Consider the following 26,950-nt stretch of genomic DNA (forward strand, 5'->3'; position numbering starts at 1 on the left):
CTCCTGCCCTATTTCTAAAGGGCATAAAGCACTCTGCCCTCTGGTGTGCCGCCCCGCTGAAACAGCCTGCGGGTGCCGTACCGCGGGTGAGGAAAACTGCAGTGTAGCGGTCACCGCCGCTGAATGGATACCGGGCGCATGAGCCCAGCATCCATTCACACTGATAGCAGCGCTTAGGGGCAGCACGGCGTGTCCGTGTGTGCCGGGCACACCCCCAAGAGTGACGAAAAGTGGGTGCGTCTTAAAGACACGCCCCCTTTTCGGGCGCGCGCAGATGTGCCCTTTCTCTAGGTCCGGCTCCCTGCCCGGCGCCGGACCTAGAGTGAACACTATGATCTAATAACTCCAGACAACGTAAACGGTCTAGACAGTATAATAGATCTGAAGTTTATTCATCACAGTCGGCATCTGAATCGGATTCCCAAGACCGTTTACCTCCTAAGCCTTTTTTTTTTTTTTTAGGTGTTACCAGCAGGCGACAAGTAAATCCCGGGGCGGGCAGAGGGGCAGAGCTCACCCGAGGAGAGGCGGACACAAAGCGAATAAATCCCAGAAAATAGGTTCAGAGCTTATTTTAAATTTTTTTATCCCATCCTTTAACAGACAGTGAAACTTCACTTTTGAATAAGGGGCTTTCTTTTGTTCCTCTTTAGCAAACATAGTGAGTTTCAGTGGGCGATTGACCACTACAATATGGGAAGACAGCTTAAATTAACAGGATATACCCTATAATAAAATATTGCCTATTTTCAAACAACCCAAGTTCATTTGAAAATTCTTTAGGGCAGCACCGACGGTGTAATGGTTAGCATTACTGCCTCACAGCACTGAGTCATGGGTTCGATTCCCACCACGGCCATATCCGTGTGGAGTTTGTATATTCTCCCTGTGCTTGCGTGGGTTTCCTCCGGGTGCTCCGGTTTCCTCCCACACTCCAAAAATATACTGGCAGCTTAATTGGCTCCCAACACAAATTAACGCCAGTGTGTGTGCGCATGTGATAGGGAATATAGGGGGTCATTCAGACCCGCTCGCGAGCGCATGCGCGAGACCCGGCGAGCGACGGGCTCTCCATCGCTCCGAGTCTCGCATCAAAGGGGGCGTGCTGTCGATGTTGATTGACAGCACGCCCCCTTTGGTGGGCGTGCCTGCCAGACGGAGGCGTTCCCATGGGATAGGGCCACAATCACTCCAGAGCTTGCGGCAGCAAGACCCTACCGCAGGGTCTCCGTCGCGATGGTCAAGACCATCGCTACTGTCATAATGGACGCTCGCATATGCTGTGGGTGGTCACCCAGGAGGCCGCTCCATTTTCATGGAGGAGGGCACTGATTCAGAGTCAGAGCGTTCGGCTCTGAATCAGGCCCAAAGATTGTAAGCTCCACTGGGGCAGGGCCTGATGTGAATGGACAAATATTCTCTGTAAAGCGCTGTGGAATATGTGTGCACTATATATATAACTGGTAATAATAATTTTGATCCTGTGTCGACCAATTTGAGTATTAAAACATTTCAACGTGTTGTTAACATAGACCAAAGGAGCGTTCATAAGCATTTTCTTGATAATTTAACTGTTGATGCTCATCGTGCTGTGAGTACGGGCGGTCAGCCGAACGCCCGTACACTTGCCGCAAAGGCCAGCGAGGAGGGGGTCGCAGCGGGATCCGTGCCTAGAGGCAGTGATGGTTGTTAAGGGTATATGAAAAATATCACCTGCAGATATATGTGTAGATCAGTATACCCTCCTCTAGAAGATGTTACTATGAACACTTTCTCTCTCCCCAAGGGGGAGATGTATTAAACTTTGGAGAGAGAAAGCAGAGAGAGAGAGATCAATCGGCTTCTAACTGCCATCCTTCAAACACAGCCTGTAAAGTGACAGGAGCTGATTGATTGGTACTTTCTCTCTCTCCACGGCTTGATACATCCCCCAAGTCTGTATTCTACACACACCACAAGATACAGTAGCAGGAAAATGAATAGCAATGATGTGCCAATTGGAGGATAAGCATTTAAAATAATAATAAAAAAAATACAATAATAAGAGAATTGGACGTGACGTGAGTGCCAGGAGCTGGATCTCTCGTACTCACACTCTCTTGTTTTGCCTCCAGAGCTGAGCGGATCTTCTCATTTTCCTCAATTTCACTAACTATTTCTGCAGCTAATAAAACAAAGAACGCGTGTTAGGAAAAGTGCCGTACGCTGGGGAAAAGCCAAACAAGTATATCTAAATGCATTACTACGGATTATTATTATTACAAAAGGGTGCTCTCAGAGTATTCAGAAATCTGCCGCCCTCCTAGAACTAATACCTATAATGATGAATTCATTATTCTAATTCATCCTTTAAATGTATGGGCAGCCAATGGACAATGCACAAATGCATCTGTAAATAAATACTACATCTCAGTGTAACTTTACAGCAAGTCCTTTCGCATAAATAATCAAGTTGCTAATGTATCTTAACTACTGGGACCATTTCATGTTAATACTAATGATGAGCTTGCATAGGCCAGCATGAACAGGACAGTGGACCTCATTCAGAGGCGGTCGTTAGTTGCAAGCGGTCGCACTGAATCAGAGCGGCCGCTTGCATCCTGAACGGCCTGAATCAGGGCGGCCGCTTGCATCCTGAATGACCGCTTCCTGGTCGATTGCTAAGCTGTGGGTTAACACCCATAGCTCTAGCAACCGACATGGGTGATGGTCGCGATGGTCAAGACCATCGCGACCATCGGGGCTTATGACCAGACCCTAAGGTTGGGTCTGGGCACTCGTAAGCCCCAAGGGAGCTTCCTGCTCTGATCGAGCAGGAAGCTCCCCACTGACATCAGCAATGATGTCAGTGGGGCCGCCCCCAAACGGCAGGCGTTCCGGCGGGAACGCCTCCGTTTGGGCAGGCACGCCCCCTGCCCGCCTCCCAAACGGGGCGAGCTGTCACTCACCATCGACAGCTCGCCCCCTTTGGTGCGAGACCCCTAGCGACGGAGTGTCCGTCGCTAGCCGGGTCTCGTGCATGCACACGACGGAGCCGGCTCCGTCGTGCACATGCCCAGTGGGGCAACATCGAGTCGGTTGCGACCGCTCAGTGCTTGCGACCGACTCTGAATGACCCCCAGTATCTGGTTGCACATAAATCAGGAACAGAGATCTCACAACCAGTACAACTACTGTATTGGAAGCAGGGGATTCACCTTAAAGGCTAACTAGATCTCATTTTCCACATTAACCGTACAGCATCATTTATTGCATCTCTCCTTGCACTTCTGAGCAACCAATACCTGAGTACCTGTCCTTAGATAGTGGGCGGAGTTGTAGAATAAAAACAAAGTTGTTAGGATGTGGTGAGAAAAGCTGCTGGAGAAGTTATCATTTAATATTGTAATCATTTATACATTTTGAATAAATCTGGAGTCCCGTTCTGCATATAAACAAGTTACAGCCAATCAGTGACACATTCAGCGGAAAATACATTGTATTTTATTTAGTTGGTAATTATCCACATTGAATACAAGTCACAGGATCATCAGTTGCCAATAATAGTTTTAAATTATTAATGACAATCTATATGTTGAAATCGAATGCTGATAAAAATGATGTCATCACGTTAGAATTTAATGACAGGTGGTATGAACTCTGCCCCATCTCATCCGTGTCAATGATGTCACTTCCAAAGAGCTTCTGCGTAACACACATCTACAGTAACACATCACACACCCACCTCCTGTTTAAAACATACAGTCTCGAAAATCACCCAATATCACATTATCCACAACCAAAAATGTGTAAGGAGACAGGGAAAAGGTATACAGGGACGCATAGGCCACATACTGAGAAGGAAACGCTAGGACATCCCAAAAAGTACAGCAGTAAAGTTGAAAAGAAAAAAGGTAATGCAAAAGAGGAATGGGTATGAATATCCCGACGGTTGAATATCCCGACGCCGGCAACATTGAAGGGAAAAGATCCCAACAGGGCAGGTAAGTACTCTATCCCTACCCCTTCCTTAGTGGTGCCTAACCCTAACCCTCCCCCTTAGGGGTGGATAACCATAACCTCCCCCACCCAAAAATCTAACCCAGATATGCTTCCTAAAACGTATCCTCCCCTCCCTTCGCAGCTAACGCTAAGGGTGCCCCAGACTTACCTCGTTCGGTCCGGCGTCCTCCAGCAAAAAGTAATCCCCCAGCACACTGAATGAAATCAGCAATAAGATTTGAAAAACTACATGGTGGTAGATAATTCAGAGATCTCAGTTGCATATAGATTCATCTGACAGATCCTCTAATAATAGAGTTTAATGAATTTTGGAAACCATGAAAATTAATGAGCAAATGTGCCAAGAGAATGTACGAGGTATGTCTATTAAATAACGAGACTGATTAAATAACTCATCTTTATTTATTGGTATTACAAATTTAATTTTTGTCCCTTTCAATATAATCCCTATTTGCAGTAATACATCGCTGTAGACTTGTTTTGCACTGGTCAGAGACATGGAGCAAATCCATTTCTGTTGGTGGTTTCACCGTATCTGACGTTTTCTTCTTTCCAGCATCAACTGATTCAGAATGCGGCCTTTTAAGCACGGATTTAACTTTTGGGAAAAGGTAAAAGTCGCAAGGTGCTAAATCGGGCGAGTATGGAGGATGTTCAAGAGTAGTAATGCGATTGTCGGTCAAAAACTGCGTCACAGAAAGTGCTGTGTGAGCGGGCGCACTGTCCTGGTGAAGAATGAAACCATTTTTCCACAGTTGCGGCCGTTTCTTTCTGACTCTCTCTCAGCTTTTACAAAACTTCCTTATAATAACGCTGGTTACCTGTTGTGTCTTCTGGAACCCGTTCTTGCAAAATTACACCCTTGATATATAAAAAAAAATTTTTTTACAAAAAAAGTCAAATTGACGCGTTGTTCAACTTTTAAACTTAGCATTTTTTCGGCACTCTACAGAAAACACAACCAAATTACATGGCGACTCACAATCAACTAACGTCAGAGTGTCGCGGCTTGTCACGCAGGTTCAGACAAGTTCAAGGTTACTACGTATGCAGCTAGACCCGGTTCTGACTGCTTTGTTTACGAGGCGGAATCACAGTCTCGTTATTTTATAGACATACCTCGTACACGGAGCCCTGCCTCTCTCCTTGTGTATAAATATATATAACACCCAAAAACAGGGGGTGCATCATGACGACTTCATTGAAATGAAAGGCTACAATTTCAGCAACAATGCTTCAGCCCAGGAACCGGCAGCCTCCGCTGTGTATGGAGAGGGGAGCACTTTAAGCTTCCTATGCAGTTCAGAGTAAGCGTATGGTTCCTTCTGAGCAGAATGATTGCTACATTAGTGGTTGTGACCAAAGAGATTAAACTACGCACAGGGTAAAAAGTTTCCCTTTGTTCTAGCTTAAACAGATTATTATGGTTCTTGCATAACAAAACAGCAGCGCCTATCTTATTCAGTAACAGAATAAAAAGAAAGGAAAACGGTATATTCCAGGCTTCCCGTGTGATAATATCTATACAAATATAATATATTCATGCTAGTTCTCAAAGGAGATCTGTGCGAGGACCAGGAAAATCATTGCGAATGGCTAAGAGGCCCAACCACCCAGCAAGGGCCCATGGGATGCACTAAGGAGAGCGGACATCAGTTCAGCACTTACAGCGACGTGTACATGACCTGCGAGTGCTTACATTGGCATGGAGTTTAGCAGTATCATATTATGGGGAAAACACACAACAAGAAAACTGTTTATGCGATGAAATTAGATGAAAAACAAAATGCTGCGAGCGGGAACATAGACGGGCGATGAGCCTCAGACTCGCTGCTGCAGGGAATGTATCACACAACCACTGGTCTCTCAATGATGTTCCTGCAAGTTCTTAGACAGTCTAACGTTATATTCATTAAGGCACCCTAACATGAAAATGATCCATAATAGTGCCTTGTACAGTGTGTGCTGGACACCGCTCTAGGTTACCACGGTGCACCAGCTATAAGCAACACTTGCCAGCACTCCGTCATTTTCCAGACCCGACTGACAATCACACCATGGCACATGACAGCCCCCCAGCCTCCCCCCCCAAGCCTCCCCCCACTCCATCTCTCACATTGTGATGTGATATATACATTATGTATATAGATGCTGCTGCCATCTCTCGCATTGTGATGTGATATATACATTATGTATATAGGTGCTGCCATCTCTCGCACTGTGATGTGATATATACATTATGTACTGTATATAGGTGCTGCTGCCATCTCTCGCATTGTGATGTGATATATACATTATGTATATAGATGCTGCTGCCATCTCTCGCATTGTGATGTGATATATACATTATGTATATAGGTGCTGCCATCTCTCGCATTGTGATGTGATATATACATTATGTATATAGGTGCTGCTGCCATCTCTCGCATTGTGATGTGATATATACATTATGTATATAGATGCTGCTGCCATCTCTCGCATTGTGATGTGATATATACATTATGTACTGTATATAGGTGCTACTGCCATCTCTCGCATTGTGATGTGATATATACATTATGTATATAGGTGCTTCCATCTCTCGCACTGTGATGAGATATATACATTATGTATATAGGTGCTGCCATCTCTCACATTGTGATGTGATCTATACATTATGTATATAGGTGCTGCCATCTCTCGCATTGTGATGTGATCTATACATTATGTATATAGGTGCTGCCATCTCTCGCATTGTGATGTGATATATACATTATGTACTGTATATAGGTGCTACTGCCATCTCTCGCATTGTGATGTGATATATACATTATGTATATAGGTGCTTCCATCTCTCACACTGTGATGAGATATATACATTATGTATATAGGTGCTGCCATCTCTCACATTGTGATGTGATCTATACATTATGTATATAGGTGCTGCCATCTCTCGCATTGTGATGTGATCTATACATTATGTATATAGGTGCTGCCATCTCTCGCATTGTGATGTGATATATACATTATGTACTGTATATAGGTGCTACTGCCATCTCTCGCATTGTGATGGGATCTATACATTATGTATATAGGTGCTGCCATCTCTCGCATTGTGATGTGATCTATACATTATGTATATAGGTGCTTCCATCTCTCGCACTGTGATGAGATATATACATTATGTATATAGGTGCTGCCATCTCTCACATTGTGATGTGATCTATACATTATGTATATAGGTGCTGCCATCTCTCGCATTGTGATGTGATCTATACATTATGTATATAGGTGCTGCCATCTCTCGCATTGTGATGTGATATATACATTATGTACTGTATATAGGTGCTACTGCCATCTCTCGCATTGTGATGTGATATATACATTATGTATATAGGTGCTGCCATCTCTCGCATTGTGATGTGATATATACATTATGTATATAGGTGCTGCCATCTCTCACATTGTGATGTGATCTATACATTATGTATATAGGTGCTGCCATCTCTCGCATTGTGATGTGATATATACATTATGTACTGTATATAGGTGCTACTGCCATCTCTCGCATTGTGATGTGATATATACATTATGTATATAGGTGCTGCCATCTCTCGCATTGTGATGTGATCTATACATTATGTATATAGGTGCTGCCATCTCTCGCATTGTGATGTGATATATACATTATGTACTGTATATAGGTGCTACTGCCATCTCTCGCATTGTGATGTGATATATACATTATGTATATAGGTGCTGCCATCTCTCGCATTGTGATGTGATATATACATTATGTATATAGGTGCTGCCATCTCTCACATTGTGATGTGATATATACATTATGTACTGTATATAGGTGCTACTGCCATCTCTCGCATTGTGATGTGATATATACATTATGTATATAGGTGCTGCCATCTCTCGCATTGTGATGTGATATATACATTATGTATATAGGTGCTGCCATCTCTCACATTGTGATGTGATCTATACATTATGTATATAGGTGCTGCCATCTCTCGCATTGTGTGTAATTTTCTTAACAGTGAGTGGCAGAGCCTACAGTTTTCTACTTATAATACACACACACACATTATATAGAGACACACACATTATATAGAGACACACACATTATATAGAGACACACACACACACTATATATATATATATATATATATATATATATATATACACACACACACACAAACACATACAAAGTCCTCCTTAGGGTGGCACTCCCATGTATGAAAAATACTGTAGCAGGTGCCCTCCAAGAAAAGGTCAGCCAAAGATGACCTCTCATGTACACGTCCACACAGGCGGCACTCTGTCCGCCAAATATAACAATACAAGAGGTGTAATGTATATACATTACACCTCTTGTATTGTTATATTTGGAGGACAGAGTGCCGCCTGTGTGGACATATATACACATATATATATATACACACACACACACACATTATATAGACACTGCATATACACACACACACACACTATATATACACACACACATTATATATTATATAGAGAGAGACACACACACACACACACACACACACATTATATATTATATAGAGAGAGACACACACACTATATATATATATATCTCAAACAAATGGATGGATGGCACTCGCAGCTTTCCACAACATATGAAAATAACACGCTAGGTCCAGCGTTTAATCCGTCAACGTTTCGAAGTGTTAACTCCTTTATCAAGTCTTGATAAAGGAGTTACCACTTCGAAACGTTGACGGATTAAACGCTGGTCCTAGCGTGTTATTTTCATATGTTGTGGAAAGCTGCGAGTGCCATCCATCCATTTGTTTGATATTACTATTGTCCAGGAAGGGCACCGGGCACGTTGATTATTCTTTATTGGGAGTGCCAGACAGAGTTATATATATATATATATATATATATATATATATATATATATATATAACATATATATATATGTATATACACACACACACATTATATAGGGAGAGACACACACATACAAGCGCACATGGTATACATGCAGACTGGGATATATTTAGGTTTGGGGAGTTTGTTCACTTTTTAACAGAAGAATTAAGGACAGGACCCAATTATAACGCATTTGCCTCAGTCCATGGTAACCGTATCATATTCTGATGCCGTCTCATCTGCCACCACCCTCTACCTGGTACTCGCTGCTCCCAGAGATCGCTCTCCGTGTTGCCAGAACACAACACGCGTGTAGACGTCCCTGTGACGGATTCTCAGTGCTATATGGTAATCGTGTGCGTTTCTTTGTGTTAATCTGGTTTATGGATACAGGAACACATACGGATATAAGAGAAAAGACATATTGTATAGTCGCAGAATTACACTTTTAATATTTAACTGCTTTTGAGACCAGCCCTAAAGAAACCGTGGGTACGGAGAGGGAACGTTCACACGGGAAACGGCAGCACTGTGTGTATGGAGGAAATCGCTGCCGTGGTCAGTATAATCACTTCTGACAACAATCAGTCAAGTGTAACGTGATGCCGGAAAGAGGGGGGCAGAGTGAGGAGGGGGCTCAGGCAGAACATCCGGATCCCCCGACTACGGGATGAGTCACACTCCAGTTACTGGGATCCCCTCTAACTGCGGAAATGGGACAGATGACAGCGCTTTCTCCAAAATCCATCCCCAGGGAGTTTCTCGTTACGCCAAAATCAAATATGCCTTTCACCACCAGCATTGAATCCTAATTATAGGCACTGTCACCCTCTTTATACAGCATTTCTCTAGGGATCAATGCATATACTTATTACAGAGCTTTGCCTACCTTCTACGCTGTTACATAGCCTTGCTGCAGTGCCCATCTTTCTTCTTATTTTTTACCATAACCCCCCCCCATCTCCTCCCATAGTCCCCCCTGCCAATCTTATTCCTGTGTGATAATCCTATACTATAGCTCGGTGCTGTGACATCATCAGCAGCAACACCTAGGGGCAGTATGACATAAATAGATCATCGCCAGCTTCCATTAGGTATGACAGGGAGCATGCAGAGCGGGGGGTAGATGCATATCCTTAAACTTGTTCCTAGACAATATATAAGGGGCAGCTATATTCATTCATTTCATTCATCATTAGTAGTTGTACTTGTTCTGCAATTGTGCAGATAGAGCAATATGCCTTTAATACCACATTTGGGGTTGGGCGCTGCACCTTACCCCTTGTACGTGAATTCATTTTCTCTTGGTGGAGTACAGGGCTGTAAGTTACTTCATGGCTGACAACCCGTTTAGTAGTATTATATCAGCTGATCACTGCTGGCGTCATGCTTTCCAAAGCTTATCTACAGTAAACGATTATGTGTATTATGAAGCTGGTTAGCTGACGTGGTTAGATACAATATTGTCCTGGTGCCGGATTTACTGACAACGTGAAGCTGCTTTGAGCTCGTTAACTATGGCCTAATCAGTAAATGTAGATCCTACAATAATGATTGAACAATTTCTATGATGGTTTCGCTGATATACATATATGATCTATTCATTGCATTACTGCACGTGCCGCAATAATAAGAGGTCCCAGCCTATAAAGTCAGTCAGGGAAATACAGGGGAGGCTCTGCTGTGTGCGCACCCCCTTTCAGACCATGGTACACAGCAGGAGGGCACCTCAGCCCCAATGACTACAAGCAGCGTTGTAATAAAAGGATGATGGAGCTGTCCAGACGCCATAGACAACGTTTATTACTGAGACGAGGGAACTGATGGCTACAATTATCCATAATGTAATTAGCATTTGCTTGTTTATTAAAATACTTCTCAGATGTGGAATTCTGGAATAAACCATTATTGTTATTGGAAAAAGAGATAATGGGGCCCCTTACCGTGTGTGAATGACATCGCTCACATGAAATTTATTTTCCATTTGTGCCAAAAATTATAAAAAAAAATAAAAATAATCAGTAATCCGATGGAAAAAAAATATTTTTCTGTTTTCATAATTTTCAACATAAATCAATGTGCCAGGCTATAAGAAGAATCTTGGTCATGACCATATTTGTCTGTGTCTGCAGGTTGCATTATTATAAAAAAAGAGACTTTATAATTCTGCAGAGCTCCCACAATGTCATATGACTGCCATGGCAACCAGTCACATGATAAAGGAAGCAGAGAGGCCTTTGAATGCCCCTCTAAGCTTTCACATGGAATGCTGAGTCTCTGCCTGAGTGTGTGACTAACAGCCAGATTTGTCTGCTCTTCTGTAGTAACATGATTCCCCTGCAAACACAACCCTAAAAACATAATTTTTAAAGAACGGCAGCCATTTTGTTGGGTGTGGTATAAAATAAGAGTTATGGTAGACTAAAGCTGCACACACACAACGATTTTGTTACCAACGATTTTATGAACGATTTTCTGTCAGATTTTTTGAAAGTGTAATGAACGATTTTTTTGAACTACCAACGATTTTTGCATATTCCCTTAATGAAAATCGTTCAGTTGGTCAGTCTGACTGAACTACAAACGTGAACGCGCATGAATGATAATCGTTCATCGTTTTAACTTCGAAAGTGAAAGTTTTTTACAACGATTGAACGATAAATGATATCATTAACGATAATCGTTCAAAAAATCGTTGTGTGTGGGTATGCACCGTTACCATTGATAACTCTTTCTTCGAGGTCCATAGGGTCCACAGGGATACCATGGGGATAATGTGGTTGAAGTGATCCAGGCACCAAACAGATAAAGCTTTCAGCTCCCAGGAGATGCGTCCGGTCCTCCTCCACATATACCCCGCCCCTGGCCACAGGCATTCCGTTTTGTAAACGAGCACAAGGCAGGAGAAGGAAAGCAGAGAACAATCGTACACCAGAAACACTCATACAAAATGAGGGAATCCGTGACCGAAAGAAAAATTACCCAATGCAGCCAAGTGCGTCAGGGTGGGTGCCCAGTGGACCTCGAAGAAAAAGAGTTATCAATGGAAAGTCTACCATAACTCTCCTCTTCTTTTCTTTTGGTTCCATAGGGATCCACAGGGACACCATGGGGAGAACTCGTCGCCCAAAGGAAGCATCCTGAAGGCAAAAGGATCAAATGCGTAGAACCTGAGAAAAAGGGTGGACAGAAGACCACGTGGCTGCCTTGCACAATTGCTCAGCAGAGGCACCACGACTAAACGGCCAAGATGGCCCTACAGACAGAGCAGAATGTGCTGTCACTGTGTTTGGAACAGGGAGATCAGCCTGTGTGTATAAACTGAGAGATACCAAATAAACCCAAAAGATTGTTGGATTGCGCTTCAGAGCGAAGCTTATTAAAATGACTACAATATAATAACCATTTGACTTTGAAACATAATAGTTAGACAAGGCTTCTCTTAGTACAATGTAACAAATTTAATATATATACTCAAAGTTACCGCATAGTAAAACGTACATGTATAAAATAGTGTCCCTTGAACTTCAATGTATAAAACGATGTGAAATATGAAACATGGTAACTTTTAAGTATAAATCCTCACTAATGAATTACAATTAGTCACAGTATCCTGTATAGTTTAGTTGCGTACATATAGGGCCGTATTCAATTAACCGTGATAAGCCGTTTTCGGTGAAAAGTTTCCGCCGGTGACATCATTTTGCCAGACGGAAACTTATCCCCGTATTCAATTACAAAGACTTTTCGCCGGAGCGAAAAGTATGCGCCTTGTAACCAGTGGAAAAAATTCGCCTCTGTATGGAGGCGGAAAAAAGTGCGGATTTGGGTTGCAAAGTTGCGGGAACACACCAGCAGCCGTGGGACAGTCCCCAAGGGTAAACTGCGTAAAAAGTAAAAAAAAAGTACTTTAGATCACCCCAAAAAATTACTTTCATTTTGGGGATGAAAAAAAACAAAGTTGGGGGACAAACTGAAACACTAGCGAAACAGACTCCAGGGGGTCCCCCAAGTATGTCCCAGGTGTTTTTTTGTTTGCAGAAGGTGCGTTTTTTTTAAAACATCACTTTAGCAATTTTTAATTATGCTTGCACCCATTTTCATGTACCCCAAATTTGCTGGGACTACTTATTTTAGCAAAAAACTTCTAAATGCTATTCTTCACTACTTGTGCAAAGATGCTAATTAGCAGCAATTGAGAAAATTTCAGCACCCCAAATACCATCAGCAGGGCTATTAGGGGTATCTATAGTAATCACCCATGTCAGTGCATCTTTTGGGGGGTGTCAGGCTGATTTTACCAAATCTGACAGCACTTTTCGCTTATTTGAGTTTCGCCGAAACGAGTTTTCACTTAATATTGGTGTTTGCCTCCCCATATAACTTGTGGAGGATGGCGGCACTGTGTCTCCGCTGTATGGCTCTCCTCCCAAGTCTGGGGAAGCACGGTGTCTCCGTTTTCAGCGGCTGATGCCATATCCCGGCACTCCTCGCACCGGGTGCTCCCCGTGGGGATCACTTGCCTCTGGTTACAGCCATTAGTAGCCACTTGGGTAAGACTAAGTCCTCCAAACGGTACAGGTCCACACAATGTGACAGAGCAGGTATATCTGGATTGCCTGGATGCAGTCTGTGGGCACTATCATCCTTTTGTTGACCGGTTACGCTTCCTTCAGGGAGCTTGACATCCAGGGAAGCTTCACCTACAGAAAGGTCTGAAGACTGAAAATCTGGAACCACAATCTCTTCATTGACATGAAATCGGGACACTGCCTTAGGAAGGTAACCCTCCCTTGTGCAGAGAACAGCTCCAACCTGGTGAAAAATCCAAAATGGGGAGCGAAAAGAGAGCGCTGCCAAATTAGAGAGGCTGGCCTGATTCAGACCCGCTCGCAAGCGGGTCGATGGTGGCCCAGTGCGCATGCGCACGACGGAGCCGGCTCCGTCATGCGCAAGACCCGGATAGCGACGGGCAAACCGTCGCTCCGGGTCTCGTACCAAAGGGGGCATGCTGTCGATGTTGAGTGACAGCACGCCCCCTTTGGTGGGCGGGCGGGGGGCGTGGCTGACCAGACGGAGGCATTCCCATGGGAACGCGTACCGTCTGGGGCCGGCCCCACTGACATCACAAGTGATGTCAGTGAGAGTGCTTTCGGCTCTGGTAGAGCCGAATGCACTCTAGGGCTTGTGGCAACGAGACCCTACCACAAGGGTCTCCTCGCAAGCCCGATGGTCGCAATGGTCTTGACCATCGCGACCATCTTCTGGCCGCTCGCTATAGCTGTGGGTGGTCACCCACAGCTATGCAAGCGGCCAGGAGGCCGCTCTGAAAAACAAGAGGGACGGCCCTGATTCAGAGCGAGCGCTCTGTCAGAGCGTCCGGCTCTGAATCAGGCCCTCTGTGTGCAGAAGAGATAGTGATGAGAAAAGTGTCTTCACTGTCAACCATTTCAAACCAGAGGTTCAAATGGAGGAGCTTGTAGCCCTTTGAGAACCAAAGAAATCCCACGGTGCTAACGGTGGGACAAAAGGGAGGCTGAACTCTGAGAACCCCCTGAAAAAAAATTCTAACATCTGGCAAAGAAGCAATTTTTCTCTGAAATCAGACTGACAGTGCAGAAACCTGCACTCTCAAAGTGGCCTAGCGGAGAAAAAGGTCCAATCCAGCCTGGAGAAAAGCCAGTACCCGGGAAACCCTAAACACCTTAGGGTCACACCATTTACCAAAAGAATCCCAAACACTGTAATAGAGATGCAGGCAGAGAAAGCTTACGTGCCCTAAGCATTGTTTGAATCACGTAGCTGGATAAACCCTTGGCTCTTAGGATGGAAGACTCAAGAGCCACGCCGTCAAAGACAGACGAGGTAAGTCCGGATGCAGGCAGGGACCCTTCGCTAACAGATCTGGCCATAGATGAAGAGGATACGGACTGTCTATGGATAGATTCCATATGTAGGTGAACCAATGACGTCTGGGCCAAGTCGGAGCCAGCAGTATTACTGTTCCGCCTTCCTGCTTGAGTTTCCTGAGAACCCTTGGAAGGAGGGAAATCGGAGGAAAGAGATATGCCAGCGTGAAGTCCCATCTAACTGCTGGTGCTTACACAAAGGCTGCTGAGGGATCTCTGGTTCTGGACCCATACCTGGGAACCTTGTGGTTGTGACGTGATGCCATGATTCTATGTCTGGTAGGCCCCATTTGTTCAACAGGAGTTGAAAAATCTCTGGGTGGAGAGAAAACTCTCCGGCGTGTATGTCCTGACGACTTAGGTAATCCGCTTCCCAGTTGAGGACTCCCGGGATGAATATTGTAGAGATCGCTGGAAGAGGTCTGTCTTCCCAAATCAGAATGTTGGCACTTCCCTCATGGCTTCCTGATGATTGAGATAGGCTACTGTGGTCGCGTTGTCGGACTGAATCTGGACCGGCCTACCCTGGAGCAGAACCTTTTCCAAGATGAGTGCTTTGTATACTGCTCGAAGCTCCAGAATGTTTATGGGCAGATGACTTTCCTGATTGGTCCATCTTCCCTGAAAGGTGTGATGACCTGTCACTGCTCCCCATCCGCAAAGACTGGCGTCCGTGGTGAGAAGTACCCAATTTGGAATCCAGAATGGGCGACCCTTGGCCAGATTATCTTTTTGTAACCACCACATGAGAGACAAACCTCTGGAGTGAGAAGTATCCTCTGGGACCTTATTAAATGATACTATCTGTTGCACCTGGAGAGAATCAATTTTTGCAGGCCTGGAATGGAACTGAGCATATCCCACCATGTCGAAGGTGGATACCATTGACCCTAGGACCTGCATCGCTGATAGAATGGATACCCTTTGCTTGCGTTGCAATTTGCGTATTCGCAATGATAGGGCCACAATCTTGCCCTCTGGCAGAAATACCCTTTGCGTCTGAGAATCCAGAAGTGCCCCCAGATGTACCATCTGCTGTGTTGGAGTCGCGCTTCTGTAGGCAGGCAATGGTCAGTTGGAGATGGTGTTGTAAAACAGCTTGAGACTGTGCCAATATCAGAAGGTTGTCCAGATATGGTAGTATTCTGATTCCCTGACGTTTGAGGTATAACCGCCATTATTTTGGTAAAGACCCGAGGGGCCGTTGATAGACCAAGGGTAGTGTCTGAAATTGGTATTGTTGCAGGACAGCAAACCGTAGAAATTGATGGTGGGATGGCGTGATAGGCACATGCAGATACGTATCCTGAATGTCCAGGGAAACAACAAAATCCCCAGGCTCCATAGCCAAAATAATTGACCAAAAAAAAGGAGTTTCCATACGGAACTTGGGTACATGGATACAATTGTTGAGGGTTTTCAGATTTAGAATAGGGCGATGAGACCCATTCGGTTTCTGAAACAAAAATAATTGGAATAATAACCCCTTCCTTGTTCCCACACAGGAACCGGGATTATTACCCCTGCCTGCAGTAGGAAGTAAACAGCTTCCTGAAGGGCCAAGGCCTTGACCACATCATCTGATGGAGGATTTGTGCAAAAAAACTTCTGGGGAGGATGCCTCCGGAAAGTTAAAGTATACCCCTGAGAGACCACTTCTCGGACCCAGGCATCTGTTTGATGCTAGTACTCTGCAGACTGAAGAAGTCGGCACCCCACCCTGGGATCCCCCAGGAGGAAGTGCACCCCCATCAGGCCGAGGGTTGTCATCCAGCGTAGAAGCTGGATGTCTGGCCAGCCCAGACCTCTTAGTTGTCGCCTGGTTGTCCTGCGAAAACTAGACGGCCTGGAAGAAGACTGTTCCTTTGCTCGTCCCGGAGGACGAAAGGTCCCAAAAGAAAACTGCCTAAACTTTAATGTAGCAATAGATGGCAGACCTGCAGATTTTTGAGCTGCCAGAGAAGCTATTCTCTTATCTAACGCTGCTCTAAACAGTATATTTCCATAAAAAGGTATTCCAAAGCCTTCTCTGACCCTGTACCAGCTTTCCATGACTTTAACCAAAAGACCCTACAAGCCACCACTGAGTCCCGCATCTATTGCAGCTCCTCCCAAATAGGAGGCTGCTTCCCGTATGTGGGAGATATACGTGAGCTGTTTTCTGGTAGCATCTGGTAGGGAATCTTCCAATGCCCCCATCCATTCTTCAACTGCTTTGGCTACCTATGCCCCAGCCATAGCTGGACAAGTAACACTCCAGATGATAAAAATATTGCCTTAAGACAGTGGTAAATGGAGGATTTTGAAAGGGGGGTTTCCAATAAAAAAAACCAATAAATATTCCCAAAATATGTATTTAACTGACAGTTCGGCATTATAAAAACACGCACACAGACAAACTCACGCACACGCATACTGACACACTGACAAAGACTACAGACACAGATACATTGACAGAGACCTCTTTCACTTAAAAACATGAGTGCAGGCAAATTGAATGCAGGTAAATAAGTACACCTTCATTTATTAACATGCTTCACCCGTCCCCCCCGCCAGCACCCCCGACATGTGATACACACATGCAGCTCCAGGAGACAGCGCTGGGAATGAAATCAGTGAATGGGGGTATGGAATACTGACTAGAACGGTCGGGCGTCTGAGGAACTCTAAGGGGCCAATCAGCTCCCAAATGTCATCAAACAGGCTGTGTTTGAAAAATGACAGTTGGGAGCTGATTGGCTGGCACCTTATCACTTTTCACTCTGTCTCCTAACATTGCTTAGTAAATAGACCCCTAAAAGCTTTGAAATTTTAGATACTTTGTAACACTATATAGGATAAAAGAAACCATATTATATTATAGAACGTTATCCTACCTGTGTTCATACCTCCCTTGTGTCCATCCATGTTCCCTATATCCGTTTTATTTCCCCTTTCTCTAATGTCTCACATGTCACCCCTGCCAGTGCTCCTCTTACTTCCTCCATCCCTTACTTACCTCTTGCACCTCTCATATACTGTCTATCACTCTTTAACTCTGCACTTTTCACACCTTCCTTCTCTCATCCCTGTACCTCTCCCTCCTTCCGTCTCTATCACCCCTACACTTCTCCTTCCTCTCACACTCTTTGCACCTTACTCCTACCTTCCATCTCTAATCCATGTACCACTCCCTCCTTCTCCATCACCCCTACACTCCCTCCTTCTCCATCACCCCTACACTGCCTCCTTCTCCATCACCTCTACACTGCCTCCTTCTCCATCACCCCTACACTCCCTCCTTCTCTATCACCCCTACACACCCCTACACTCCCTCCTTCTCTATCACTCCTACACTGCCTCCTTCTCCATCACCCCTACACTGCCTCCTTCTCCATCACCCCTACACTGCCTCCTTCTCCATCACCCCTACACTGCCTCCTTCTCCATCACCCCTACACTCCCTCCTTCTCCATCACCCCTACACTCCCTCCTTCTCCATCACCCCTACACTCCCTCCTTCTCCATCACCCCTACACTCCCTCCTTCTCCGTCACCCCTACACTCCCTCCTTCTCCATCACCCCTACACTCCCTCCTTCTCCATCACCCCTACACTCCCTCCTTCTCCATCACCCCTACACTCCCTCCTTCTCCATCACCCCTACACTCCCTCCTTCTCCATCACCCCTACACACCCCTACACTCCCTCCTTCTCCATCACTCCTACACTCCCTCCTTCTCCATCACCCCTACACTCCCTCCTTCTCCATCACCCCTACACTCCCTCCTTCTCCATCACCCCTACACTCCCTCCTTCTCCATCACCCCTACACTCCCTCCTTCTCCATCACCCCTACACTCCCTCCTTCTCCATCACCCCTACACTCCCTCCTTCTCCATCACCCCTACACTCCCTCCATCTCCATCACCCCTACACTCCCTCCTTCTCCATCACCCCTACACTCCCTCCTTCTCCATCACCCCTACACTCCCTCCTTCTCCATCACCCCTACACCTCTCCTTCCCTCTCTCACTCTTTGCACCTCTTACTCCCATGACATATCATCATGGGACGGGCAGGTGACAGATCATGTATGGGGAAGTGGCAGGATCCACCACCGCCAGCCCAGACGCTGCACCCATCACACGGTGGCCAGGTAGCACCACAGCATCTTCCCTCCGGGGGATCTGCCCTAACTACAAAAAGTCACAACACTCAGACGCCAGCAGCCATGTACACACATGGCGTAGAGGGTGCGCTTGCCCTATGGGTGTAATGCTGGAGTAATAGTGTGTTGTGGTCTTTTGTGTTCGATGTTGTGTGTGGAGTGATGGGGTGTAGGGAGGGAAGGGGGTCTAATGGACTGGAGGTGGTGGGTGAGGAAATGAAGACAGACAGAGGCAGAAATGGGGGCCAAAGGGTTTATTGGAAAAAAACAGTACTAATCCTGTTCGGTCCCAGGCACCCAGGTGGGGTGAGCGATCCACTTAGGGGTGTGTGTGGGTGGAGACTGGGGAGGTGATTGGACCCTTTTAGGGGGCTCCTTTCCGTGCAGTTCAATAGACCGGCACGTTACCCCTGCTGGACCTTTGGTCAACAGTCTTAGGATGTCTCGGGGGGAGGGGAGTGGTGGGTTGCAGCGGGTCTGGTGGTTGTGGATGTACACCCTGGCGGCGTCCCGCGCAGTGGTATAAGTCTCGGAGTCACTTACCTACCGGTAGGATTTGTTGGTGAAAAAGGCTTGTGCTGCTGGTAGCTGGTGTTAGAGTTTCCTTTTGCAGATGCGGTGTTGGATGGCTGCTGCGGTGTCAGCAGTTGGAGGAAGCTCTGTGTGTGGTAGTGGCTTGCTGGTGCACTGTGGGGCTTGGTGCACTGCGTTGCTGGTGTTCTGTTCCCGCTGCCTGGTGGGTGCCTGCTGGTGTGGATCGCTTAGGGATTGCTGCTGGACGAACAGCTGTGAGTGGAGCTGGTGTTGGTTGCTCCCAGGGGGCGGTGCGTGGTCGCCTGGGTCTAGCTTTGCTAGGTGTGATGCAGAAGAAGGCAGAGCCCCTGCCGAAACGCATCGGAGACCCCATACATTCTGACACCACAGCCAGCTTACACCAGAGCTCTTCATTCCTGCGGAGAACTCGGTCGAGCCTTGCTGCTTCCAGAACCCTCTCTACCCACCACCCAAAGGGCCGCGCTGGGCATCACACCTAGCAAAGCCCTGCGCACCCCTCTTGATCACCACTCCACCTGCTAGACCCAGGCGACCACGCACCGCCCCCTGGGAGCAACCAACACCAGCTCCACTCACAGCTGTTCGTCCAGCAGCAATCCCTAAGCGATCCACACCAGCAGGCACCCACCAGGCAGCGGGAACAGAACGCCAGCAACGCAGTGCACCAAGCCCCACAGTGCACCAGCAAGCCACTACCACACACAGAGCTTCCTCCAACTGCTGACACCGCAGCAGCCATCCAACACTGCATCTGCAAAAGGAAACTCTAACACCAGCTACCAGCAGCACAAGCCTTTTTCACCAACAAATCCTACCGGTAGGTAAGTGACTCCGAGACTTATACCACTGCGCGGGACGCCGCCAGGGTGTACATCCACAACCACCAGACCCGCTGCAACCCACCACTCCCCTCCCCCCGAGACATCCTAAGACTGTTGACCAAAGGTCCAGCAGGGGTAACGTGCCGGTCTATTGAACTGCACGGAAAGGAGCCCCCTAAAAGGGTCCAATCACCTCCCCAGTCTCCACCCACACACACCCCTAAGTGGATCGCTCACCCCACCTGGGTGCCTGGGACCGAACAGGATTAGTACTGTTTTTTTCCAATAAACCCTTTGGCCCCCATTTCTGCCTCTGTCTGTCTTCATTTCCTCACCCACCACCTCCAGTCCATTAGACCCCCTTCCCTCCCTACACCCCATCACTCCACACACAACATCGAACACAAAAGACCACAACACACTATTACTCCAGCATTACACCCATAGGGCGAGCGCACCCTCCGCACCCTCTACCCCATTCTATCGTTACACAGGACCCGGTACTCCTGCTTTTAGGAAGGTGCAGCACCCCGACACAAACAATACATCTCACATCCCATCTGCCCATACAGCAGAGCGCAGTTCTAACCCATCATTTCCATGTACACACATGGCGCCTGCAGCTCACTCACCTTCCCTAGGATATTATAGGCGGCTGGGGGGCAGCTCTCTACCACCGTCTGGAGTCCTGTGTAAGTGACCCTTGGTGCTGGGGAGAACGGAGAAAGATTCCCCCTAGCACTGAGCATAGTCACGGTGGTCACTGACCTCCTGGAGATGACTGCTCCCGCAATGCGTCCAGCTGTCACATGATGCTAATCTAGTAGTAACACAAAACCGTTTGTCCAGGTTACCGCATGCCTCTTCCATAAGTTCAGTGAGCTGCTCGGATTTAGGAAACTCGGCTTTTACCACCTTCCGGTGTTTAAACACTGGAGCCTTCTTACTAGGAGCTGGTTCATCATTCTGTATATCTAGGATTGATTTAACCGCCCTCACCGAAGTGGATGGTCCTCCTCTCCTGAGATAGACCCCAAAATAGAACCCTGTGCATCATCAGATTCCTCTGATGATGTGTCTGAATCCATATGCTGAACAGACAGAATAAAAGATAACTTCCGCTTAGGTGCCTTAGTGACTACCGGTCTGCGTGCAACAGCTGACTAAGCCATACTCTGACTTGAGTGGGCATAATCATCCATGCAGGAAGGATGTATAGGAGGTGCAAACATAGCATGCTGTGGGTACGCCATACAAGGAGGCAGTCTGGGAGCAGCCATACAATCCACAAACTGTTTAATTACCTGAGACAAGGAAGACACCCAAGATGGTTCCTGTACAGGGGACTGGTACACTGGACTGGTGAGGTGGCTCTTTATAACAGACAGCACACAAACCATCCTTTATAAAGTCCTGAGAGGACAAGCCCGCCAAACAGGATTTACATGAAACCAGCACAGGGGCCTCCCCCTCCTGATTGCCTTTACTTTTTGACTTATCAATTATAAAGGTAACAATGCAACGTAATGTGACATCCTTCACAAATAAGTATCAGAAAAAAAACCACACACACCTGCAACAGAGGGATGAAGAGAAACAGTGATAGTTATAACAGTCAGAAATAAAAGCAGTATCAACACAGCAACTAGCAAACAGTCTCATACAATGCATATGCAACTTAGTTGCCATGGGCTCTGAATCAACTACTGAAAATACGATGCTTGGTAGGATATAGAGCACAATATGCCTGACCCATGGGAAAGATATATAGGGAGACTGACCCAAAACCTCCTGAGACCAATAGCTACAGCAGCACACCGATAGTGGACGGTGAGCGTCGGAGGAGAGCATTCCTTCCCTAAACTGCATCAACCAGCCAAGTACGCTGGCCTCATGGCAGCAGAAGTGTCTGCTGGCGAACTACATCCTCAGACGATAAGGCGCCGATGATTTAGTGAGGACGAGGATGTTCGCTGCAGCGGCTTCTAGTGTTTCTCCAGCACCGGAAGGACTGGCGCGCGCGATTCCCCATAAACAAAGAATCGCCTTACATGACATCTCCATGCGTCCGGTTGCAGTCCAAGCCCCAGCATCGCTGCTAGCAAGCTCTGCTGCGACCAGCCGAAATCACCAGAGATGTTACTGGTGTTGCGGCCCGGTGGAGGTAGACAGAGTCGCAGTGCATGTGTCTTAATTCAGACGCTCAGCACTGCTAACTCAAAAACATAGAAAATAAAATCTAAAATAAAAGCTTAGGACTGCCTGAGCAGTCCCGTTACAACAGTGGGTCTGGTTACAACAGTGGGTCTGAATCCTGCCGCACCAAACGAACAACTGAATGCCTGTGGCCAAGGTATATGTGGAGGAGGACCAGAGGCATCCTGGGAGCTGAAAGCTTTAACTGTTCGGTGCCTGGATCACTCCAACCACATTATCCCCATGGTATCCCTGTGGATCCCTATGGAACCTGAAGAAAAGATAGACAATATGTAGGTTGACCGTCAATTCGTCAACACCAAATGGTCAACATGCATTAGGTCGGCATGGACAAAAGGTCAGCAGGTACAATAAAAAAAAAAAAATCGGCAAGTGCAGAGGGTCGACAGGCGTAAAAGTTCAACATGTTGAAATGGTTGACACAATAATGGCCCAACCCCCCCCCCCCCCTTTCCTATCCCATCTCTTGGTGCCTATCCCAAAACCTAGTCTAAATCTCCCCCTAGTGCATAACCCTAAACCTAGTCTAACCCTAACCCCCCGGCCTAGTGTCTAAGCCTAGTCTGACCCTAACCCTCTCCATACTACCTAGCCCTAACCATCCCCCTGGTACCTAACCCTAGCCCTAAGAAAGTGGGGCCTATCGATTCCACTAGACTGGGTTGGCGCACAAAATATCCGCTTCCACTGTGTAGAGGGGGTGGGGGTAAGCCCTCTATATAAGCAGTTAATGGTCTTGTCTGAGTACTGTAAAGTGACTGTTTTTTGAGTCACCATTTTCTAACCCTTTGTGCTGGTTTATACCTATTTCTACAGTAGAGGAAGAAAATTCATCATGAAGAATGGAAACGCAAGTTACGCAGTTCGGATCTCAGGGCACCATTCAGCACAGAGAGGCCGCCCAAATGCTGTGATAAACCTGAAACTAGCAGAATCAGCCGTCAGAGGGTTGTACGGACAGGATCCTTCCCAGTGTTCCCTCCTGCACAAGCAGCCGCCTTTGCTTCAAGTGCTTGCGTAGAATACAGACTATTCAGGTTTCCTAATTGGCTGACAGGAGTTATGCTCATGTCTGATGCTCTACACAATGAGTCATTGTTCCACTGTCCTCTCACAGAGAACCCCGAGGGCTGAAGGACACGAAAAGAGCTTCATGCACACACAGGCATCTTACTACAACCACCACCAAATACACATCGTCCTCTGCACACTCACACGGTAACGGGGTATTCCATCCCAGTGCAAATCTGTGTACGTCAAGGAACAAACGGGCTCGTGTATTTGTTGGTCAAGGTTCAACCATATTTACCTGATCTGGGGTTTAGCGAGTCGCACTGCGAATTGAAGAGCTGCACAAACTCCTGGTGCCTCCTTGTCAGCTGCTGCTTGGACCCGTGAGTGGACAGACCGACCTCCTTCAGCCTCTTCCTCAGGTCCCGCTCAGACAGGAGATTGTACACAACCTTGGCTATGGGCTTCCGCTTTTGAATAGAACTATGTAGAAAAGAAAAAAATAATTACAAAAAAATAAAAAAACGATTAGCTGAAAGCAGCCCGTTCCCTAAAATGTATCATGAGAAACCAGGAACTGCAGCTCGGTGTTAAATCCTTATATAAAGCGCACCTGGTGCCTGCACACTGGGTACTTCATTTACTAAGCACAAAACGTGCGTTGTGTAGCAAGGCTTCCGAAGTGTGTTGCAATTTGCACAAATGCATGTACGGTTATGGTGCAAGAAGGGGGTGTTTGTGGAGGAGCACAAGTTGGCACACTTATCTAGCAAAATACGGAACGGGCGGCTCTATGGAGCAATGTAGAAGCAAAATCTCCATTTGCAACGCTCGGCGCGCTTCTCTTAAAGGTATCTCCAGTGGCGGCAGAAGTTTTGTAAGCAGAACTTCTATTCAGCCGTTAAATTAACTAGCAAATGGAAACATAACTGAGGCCATATTATCAATGGGGTCTACGATCTGACCTCTATGTAACTAAACTCCAAAAAAAGCGAGGCTGGTGTAAACTACTGTAAGTCTATGGGGGCTCCAGGTGCAGGAAAGAGAACATTCGATCTCTCCGCCGCAGCCCCTGGCCAGTTCCGGAAGCGGACGCTTCTGTGAAAGACTTCTACGAAATGCAGGGGGTATAAACTTGCAGGGACAGCGGTTACCGCAATCGATGTCCCTGCGTTCCCCGTAGTACATAGCTGGGATATTTATTTATTTTTTAGCAAAAATGAAAATATCCCCGGCAAGTTAGGTACATAGCAATCACGGCAGTACATAGACCCCTTAGTTCCTAAACCAGGGCAAACAATGAGTGTGATTACCAGACACTTCCTAACTACAGGAGTCCGGGTGCTGCAGTCTTCAGGGGGTTACGGAGAGGAAGCCAGAGCTTGGAGTCCAATTGCAGGACCCCAGAGTCAGTTCTGCAGAGCACCCGTAGCTTGTACACATCTGTGAATGTTATCAGCAGCTCTTTTAGGGCCATCATTATTTCTCATTAATCCCTATGCATCAAACCTGTAACAAAGGAGTTCTCTCTCATATCTCCTTGTTATAAAGCTATCCCGAAAAATGTCATACTCACCATACCGAAAATACATTATTTTCGGAGTTTGAAAGTGAAACTGTTCGCCATCTCCAGATGGCGTTCAGCTTCCCTATTATACTAAACGCTGCCAAAACCTTGTGTAGCAGCGGGCTGATCTGTTCACAACACTCGCCCCGCCGCAACTCATCCGCCTGAACGCTGCTGCAGTCTGTCCCGGTGAACGCTCCACCACTGACGTCCCTTCCACTAATCTATATGTGGTAAGTGGTCACCGGGTGAGGCTGCCGCTCCCTGCTCCCCCGGATTACTAATTTCTATTTCTTAAATAAAGAGATACTTTTTTTTTCTGCGCCTATACCTATATCTATACAAGACTTATACAAGATACCTATATCTGTACCTATACAAGACGCTCCCTTCTGTGTCTTGAGGGAGCTCCAGCTCCAAGCTGATGGCACTCTTGCGCAGTAATGATAATCATCCAGCAGAGTTGAAGATGATCACTAATCTGAAAAAATGTCTCCGCATAAGGAGGCACTTATCGGAAGTGATCATGTTATGATAGACAAATGAGGAATTAAGCTGTTTTTTAGAACTGTAAAATTAGAATTTAATACTAAATATTCTCATTTTACAATTATTACATGATGAAAAGAGCCTTTCTACACATTAACAATCGCCCCACGCTGTCCTTGTTTGTCAGTGAGGCACAACATGCAAAGGGACAATCACTACCACATTATAAGGTTGCAGACAGGACGCGTATGCGAGGACAGGACAGTGCACACAACACACTCTGGGCCCACAATGCGGCTGCATCTGTAACGTTTTGCACTTTGCAGGCGTCCTAGACGAACATCCGCATCCATGAGGATCTGCCGGATCTCCCCTTGCAGATAAATGGGCTAACTGTGGGGAAACGGGCCATTCACAATAAGCATAAGTGTTTCCCGGGCAGCCAGTTCAGAGATAAGTACAGATGTGGCAATTTCTTTTCCACCTAGGATAGGGCTGGTGCAAATCCATGCTGATACCACTGACAGACGGACTCACACGCGGTTGTATAGCCCGCAGAGGTTGCCGTGCTGTGTGTGGCTCTGAATTAGGCTCACTGTACCTCAGTCCGTTGGAGGCATCTTTCGGTCTGTTTGATTTCCATAACCAGGGAATAAAATCTCAACAGGCTGCTAACAATCTAATTACTACATATTCTTTGAAAGTGTGGGAATACGAACCTCAGTCTTCTAATTATTTATTCAGAGCCCCTTCACACCCGCATCAACACAGGTAAATATAAAACACTTCCGAAACGGGATACACTTACACATTAAGACTTCAACACCTCTAACATTGCAAAACAAAAAGTGGGCTTTTCAACCCGTAAAAATACACGGTGACCCAGTGATAAGACCTGGTTAAAAAAATTAAGTACATCCAAAGGGTGTATAGTAAAAACCTCAGGTCAAAACAATTCCACATATCACACACAGAAACACGAAACACGCAACTCATAATAATCCAATAAAGATTAATACAAAAGTACACGTATGTGGTTGAGAATATAGATCTGCTAAATACAGGAAGGTGTAACCATATCTCAATTTACCAAATTAGTTTTAGAAAAAGGATTCCATTCATTCCTCTGGCACAAAAAAGATTCTAAGGTCTTGTCTTTTATAGGAAAATCCCATAACCTGTGCAGGACTGAAGGCAATAAGGTAATTGGACAATGTGACCGATATATGCCTTTCTGGTGCCTTACAAACGCATCCTCAGGATCCATTGTATCTGAAGAGCACCACATGAGGGTCTCATCAACAACTGGTATTATTCACAAACTCTTCCAATCTAC

General features: G+C 46.2%; 1 protein-coding gene across 2 annotated transcripts in view; it reads right to left on the minus strand.

Annotated features, from left to right (window-relative positions):
• Positions 1 to 26,950, minus strand: part of RAD18 (RAD18 E3 ubiquitin protein ligase) — a 338,638-nt gene that overhangs the window by 214,316 nt on the left and 97,372 nt on the right. For both annotated transcript variants that reach the window (XM_088454631.1, XM_088454630.1), the window contains exons 7-8: positions 23,857 to 24,041; positions 2,094 to 2,164 (exon numbers count right to left, since the gene is read on the minus strand). In XM_088454631.1, the coding sequence (XP_088310757.1) occupies positions 2,094 to 2,164; positions 23,857 to 24,041 (256 nt within the window). The remainder of the gene's footprint in view (positions 1 to 2,093; positions 2,165 to 23,856; positions 24,042 to 26,950) is intronic.

Source organism: Taudactylus pleione, unplaced genomic scaffold, assembly GCF_031769625.1.
Source record: "Taudactylus pleione unplaced genomic scaffold, aTauple2 ptg000624l, whole genome shotgun sequence".
Classification (NCBI taxonomy): domain Eukaryota; kingdom Metazoa; phylum Chordata; class Amphibia; order Anura; family Myobatrachidae; genus Taudactylus; species Taudactylus pleione.